The sequence below is a fragment of the Dipodomys ordii genome, unplaced genomic scaffold (assembly GCF_000151885.1).
Source record: "Dipodomys ordii isolate 6190 unplaced genomic scaffold, Dord_2.0 Scaffold64, whole genome shotgun sequence".
NCBI lineage: Eukaryota > Metazoa > Chordata > Mammalia > Rodentia > Heteromyidae > Dipodomys > Dipodomys ordii.
In genome coordinates this window covers 1190405-1196027 of record NW_012267280.1, presented here as the reverse complement: position 1 = coordinate 1196027, position 5623 = coordinate 1190405, and the positions used below count along the sequence as shown (strand labels likewise).

At 58.0% G+C, this 5623-nt stretch overlaps 2 protein-coding genes across 3 annotated transcripts in view; both read right to left on the bottom strand.

Annotated features, from left to right (window-relative positions):
- The window catches only part of LOC105990409 (transducin-like enhancer protein 2), a 32462-nt gene extending 26859 nt beyond the window's left edge, over nucleotides 1-5603 (bottom strand). For both annotated transcript variants that reach the window (XM_013022787.1, XM_013022788.1), the window contains exons 1-5: nucleotides 5483-5603; nucleotides 5265-5362; nucleotides 4873-4936; nucleotides 4528-4572; nucleotides 1559-1621 (exon numbers count right to left, since the gene is read on the bottom strand). In XM_013022787.1, coding sequence (XP_012878241.1) covers nucleotides 1559-1621; nucleotides 4528-4572; nucleotides 4873-4936; nucleotides 5265-5362; nucleotides 5483-5506 — 294 coding nt within the window. In that variant the 5' untranslated portion in view covers nucleotides 5507-5603. The remainder of the gene's footprint in view (nucleotides 1-1558; nucleotides 1622-4527; nucleotides 4573-4872; nucleotides 4937-5264; nucleotides 5363-5482) is intronic.
- LOC105990410 (transducin-like enhancer protein 2) overlaps nucleotides 1-5623 on the bottom strand; it is a 128188-nt gene that overhangs the window by 22408 nt on the left and 100157 nt on the right. The gene's annotated exons all lie outside the window — the stretch shown is intronic.

Genomic DNA, 5623 nt, shown 5'->3' with positions numbered 1-5623 from the left:
CCCCCCCCGCACCCCCCTGCTCCATCCATATCTTTGTCAAGTTTTTTCCTTTGCTAGTCCTGGGGCTTGATCTCTGGACCCTCAGCACAAGCCAACAGCGCCCAGCCTGCCCATGTCTTCACTCTAATCTCTGCTTCATTCCCCCCACCCCTCTTTTTGTCAGTCGTGGGGCTTGAACTCTGGGCCTGGGCGCTGTCTCTCAGCTCTCCAGCTCAAGGCGAGCGCTCTACCACTTGAGCCACAGCGCCACTTCCTGTTTTCTAGTGGTTTATTGGAGATAGGAGTCTCAAGGACTTTGCTGCCCGGGCTGGCTTTGAACCTCAGTCCTGAGTAGCTAGGATGATGACAGGCGTGAGCCACCAGCACCTGGCCCCCGCCTCCCTTTCTTTCTGTGCCAGTATTCAGGCTTGAATTCATGGCATGGGCGCCACTGTCCCTGAGCTTTTTTTTTTTTTTTTGCTCAAGGGGACACTCTGTCACTTGAGCCACAGCTCTACTTCTGGCTGTTTGCTGGTTCACTGGAGATAAGTCTCCTGGATTTTCCTGCCCTGGGCTGGCTCTGAATCCCAGCCTCTTGAATAGCTAGGATTACAGGAGTGGCCATGGGTACCTTCTCCATCCTCTCTCCCTCTTCTTCCCTCCTCTTCCACTTCCCTCACCGCCCCCCCAACTTCTCCCTTGGTTGGTACTTGTGTTGTAATACAGAGCTTCCTATATTCTAGGCAAACACTCACTGGATCCATGGAATATGAATTTAAAAATAGGCCGGGGCCGGGTGCCAATAGCTCACACCTGTCATCCTAGCTACTCAGGAGGCTGAGATCTGAGGATCGTGGTTTGAAGCCAGCCAGGGAAGAAAAGTCCCTGTGAGACTCTTATCTCCAATAAACCACACACACACACACACACACAGAGCTGGAAATGACGCTGTGGCTCAGGTGACAGGGCACTAGCCTTGAGCACAGAGGCTCAGGGACAGCACCCAGGCCCTGAGTTCAAGCCCCAGTCGCTGGGGTCTGGCGCCTGCCGGGGTAAGCCTGGCTACTCAGGAGGCGAAGCTCAGGATCGAGTTTCCAGGCCACGAACTTCTGCCTCTGTGGCTCTGAGTGGCTGTGTCTGTGGCTCCCAGGAGTGAGGGTGCAGTCCACAGTCCCGCCCTTCCCGGGCCCTGCTCTGCCTGACCGAGCCCCCTGAGGCCTAGCACCTGAGACCCCGCACCTGCAGAATAAGTTCACAGGAGCTCTACCCCAGCGGCCATGTCCCTTCACCTCTCCATCCCTGGCCCGCCTTCAGCTGCCCCCAAACACGCCCCGCCCCCTCCACTCACACCACGCCCACTGTGCCCACGCCCCGCCCACTCCCCGCTTACACCACGCCCACTATACCCACGCCTCCACTCTGCTTACACCCGCCCACTGTGCGCATGCCCCGCCCCTCCGCTTCACCACGCCCACCGTGTCCACGCCCCGCCCCCTCTCCACCTGTGCCACGCCCACCGTGCCCACGCCCCGCCCCTCTTCCCAAGGACCGCCCTGGCCTTCCCGGCGCCGCCACTCACCTCCTGGGTGAGGAAGGGAATAATCTGAGCGCAGATTCCACTGAGCCGCTTCACAATCTCAGCCTGGCGGGGAAGCAAGGAGATGCATCAGGGGCTGAAGAGAGAACAGAAGACCCTCCATCCACCCGCACCCCCAAATGGTAAGAAGCATCTGCAAGAGGAGGAAGATGAAAGGGGTGACATCGATCAAAATGGATTTTATGGTTTGTCGGCCCTGGGGCTTGAACTCGGGGCCTGGGCGCTGAGCCTCTTGGTGCTCAAGGCGAGCGCGCTACCACTTGGGCCACAGCACACCACTTCTGGGTGTCTGGGGGTTCAAGGGCGATGAGAGTCTCACGGACTCCCCTGCCCAGGCTGGCTTTGAACTGCGATCCTCAGCTCTCAGCCTCCTGCGTCGCTGGGATGCCAGGCGGGAGCCTCCGGTGCCTGGCTCGCTGTATTCAGTATAAACTTATTTGTTGAAGGCCTGCGTACAACTTAAAGGTTTGACAGATAGATTACTTAAAAGAAGCATTTGCAAATCTAAGGGGTGAGGAACCGGAGGCCGGGAGTGAGGCTGCCCTGGGCAAGGCCGGGAGCCAGGAGTGAGGCCGCAGCTGCAGAGCCGCCCGCGCCGAGGCACCGGGCCGTCCAAACAATGAGGGCTCTGTGCTGGGCACCCCTCACAGGCCAAGCAAAACCACTCACTGTGAAGGCCCCGTGCTGGGCCCTGCCCAGGACAGGTGCGCTCGGTGCATGTGCAGGGTCTGCATGTCGCCCCAGCAGAGTGCGGCACACAGCCAGGCTCCCAGGGCTGGGGCCCTGGCCCGTGCCCTCCGCCCCCACCCCCACCCCCACCCCCCCATCCATGATACCAAACCATGCTCCACACCAAACACCCTCCCTGTAAGCTGGGCGCCACTAGCTCATGTCTATCATCCTCACTATTCAGAGCTAGCTATTGAGATCTGAGGATCAGGGTTCAAAGCCAGCCCGGGCTGGTAAGTCCTTGAGACTCTTATGTCAAGTATCAAAAAGGAAGGAAGTAGAGTTGTGGCTCAAGTGGTAGAGTGCAAGCCTTGAACATAAAAGCATCCTGAGTTCAAACTCCAGGACAGGAAGAAAGGAAGGAAGGAAGGAAGGAAGGAAGGAAGGAAACAGGAGAGGGAGAGGGAGAGGGCGGGGGAAGGGAGGGAGGGTCTGGGAATGTGGCTTCTTGGTGGAGCGCTTGCCTAGCATGGAGGAAGCGCTGGGTTTGATTCTTTAATACCACACACATAGAAAAAGCAGGACGTGGGTCAAGTGGTAGAGTGCTGGTCTTGAGCAAAAGAAGTTCAGGGACAGTGCCCAGGCCCTGAGTTCAAGCCCCAGGACTGGTCAAAAAATAATAATAATAAAAGGGATGGGGGGGGGGAAGAAGGAGGAAGGGAGGGAGAGAGGAGAGAGGACAGAGGGAGGAAAGAAGGGAGGAAAGGAGAGAGGCTGGTAACTGATGCCCGTAATCCTAACTACTCAGGAAGCTGCCAGTCGAGGATGGCAGTTCAAAGCCAGGCTGAGGAGGAAAGTCTGTGAGACTCTCCAGTTAACCACCAGAAAACTGGAAGTGGCACTGAGGCTCCACATAATGGAGTGAAGTCTTGTGCAAGAGCCCAGGGACAGAGCCCAGGCCTTGAGATCAAGCCCCACACCAATCAAAAAAAGAAGGAAGAAGAGGAGGAGGAGGAGCAGGAGAAGGAGGAGGAGAAGAAGAAGGAGAAGGAGGAGGAGGAGGATTCCCTACAAAGCCCACACATCCCCAGAAAAGCATGCCAGGCCCGGTACCCCAAGTACCCACACTCCTAGCCCACCCTTCTTCTCCACACCCCCCCGGGACCCTCAGCATGACACTCTGCCACTGATTCTAATATTCCAAAGAGAAGAATCCATGAGTCTGATAGGGGTCTATCTCAGATTCCTTTGGGTCTATTTCAGAACCCGGGGTGATACTCAGGACCCGAAGCAGAGCCTGGGAACCACCCAGCATTCTAGTCAATCTCAGAGCCCTGAGGATCTACTTCAGAAAACTAGGAATAACTGGGCACATGCCCATATTCCTAGCTACTTGGAAGGCTGAGATCTGAGGATCATGGTTTAAGCTAGCCAGGGCAGGAAAGTCAGTGAGACTCTCATCTCCAATGAGCCACCAAAAAGCAGGAAGTGGAGCTGTGGCTCATGTGGCAGAGTGCCAGCCTTGAGTGAAAAAGCTAATGAACAGCACCCAGACCCTGAGTTCAAGATCCAGTACTGGCATGAAAGAGAGACAGACAGACAGACACAGAGACAGAGAGAGAAAGAGAGAGAAAGGAAACAGAGAGAGAGAAAGCTGGGAAGAACTTCAGAACTGTCCAGTCTTTGAGTCAATCTCTGAGCCTGGGAACAGCCTCAGAAGCTTGCATTCTGAATCACAGCATTAGACTCAGAGTAGGCCGGTCCCACCAAGACCAATCTCCAAAACTTTCCAAATTGCAAGAAAGCTGGGTGCCAGTGACTCATGCCTGTAATTCTAGCTACTTCGGAGGCTGAGAGCTGAGGATTGCAGTTCAAAGCCAGCCAGGGTGGGGATGTGTGAGACTCTCCTCTCCAACTAACCACCAAAAAAAACACAAATAGAGCTGTGGCTTGAGTGGTTAGAGTGCTAACCTTGAGCCAAAAAGGCCAGGTCCTGAGTTCAAGCCACAATACCCGCACAAAACAAAACAAAAACAAAACTGCAAGAGAATCTTGGGCCTCCGTCATCCAATTCCCAGTCTCCAGGTTGGAGGGGATCTCTCCAAGACTGCCCACCACCCCCCTCCTCCGACGATGACACCAGTTACTTCCACAGCCTCTGCTGAGCGGCCTCTGTCCTCCAGATGGGCCCAATGGGACCAGATTAAGAGCCCCTCTCTCCCGTGCCTCCAGAGACCTAGGCTCACCCCATCCGCGGCTCCCCGCGCCCCTCTGCCGGTTACCTGTTTGTGCATCTCAATGTTCAGTCCGTAGGACATCTCGTAGTACTGCGAAGGAAAGGCCATTAGAATGTCCTGAGGACAGGTAGATGCTGAGGGACTGGGGCCCCAACAAGACATAGAACAAGACATTCCCAGAAAGGGAGCCCAGCAAGGGGAGTAGAAGAAGACCTTGGTCACACAGCAGGCGTCCCCGGGAGGGCTGGGGCTTGGCTGACAGGGTCTGGGAGCCTGGAACCCCAGCCAGCCCGGCTTCCAGGCAGGAAAAATGAGGCTCTAAGGGGGGTGTGTGTGGGGGATCCGGGGTGGGGGGGAATCTGAGCAGGGGCAGCGGCTCTCGGGCCTCACCATAACATAGTGTCGCTGCATCTCAGTCTTCTCGCTGGCCAGCTTCTCACATTCCAGCTTCAAGCTTGGGTGGGGGGGGGAGAGGGTGTAAAACGGGGTGCACAAAGTGACAGTCTGAGGGGTCTCGTCTTCTCACACCTCCAAGGTCCCATGGTTCCTTCCCACACCCACATTTCCGGGGTTCAAAACGCCCCACACGGAAAGGTCCCCCCCAGAGTCCCCACCTTCCTCCCACTTGGGTCTCCAGCCGGACGCTGGCCCCTGGCCCGAGGCCCCGCCCCTGGCCCGAGGCCCCGCCCCGCGCCCAGGCCACGCCCCGCGCCCAGGCCACGCCCCTCCCGGGGCTCCAGGTGCGCTGCCCGGGGCGGGGTCCCCACCCCCGCCGCCCTCACCTGTGGTACTGAGCCTGCAGAAACTGGAATTCCTCCTTGATGCGGTCGCAGATCTCCAAGATTGAGAACTTGAAGGGCTGGCCGGACTGAAGCGGGGTCTGGGGGGGGTGCGGGGTGCCAGGGGGGCACACCGGGGTGAGTGCCCCAGGATGCTGGGAGAGAAAAAGTAGGGGGGTCCCTGCCAACGCCCGCGCAGCCCCCGGGGCCCCTCTACTCACCGGGTGCCTTCCTTGGGGGTACATCCTGCCGATCCGGGAGCCCCCCCGCGGGGTGCGGGAGGCTGGAAGTGGGGCGGGGTGGAATTGGAGGGGAGAGCTGCACGGGGGGGCGGCTGGAGTTGGGGGGCAGAGTGCGGGGGG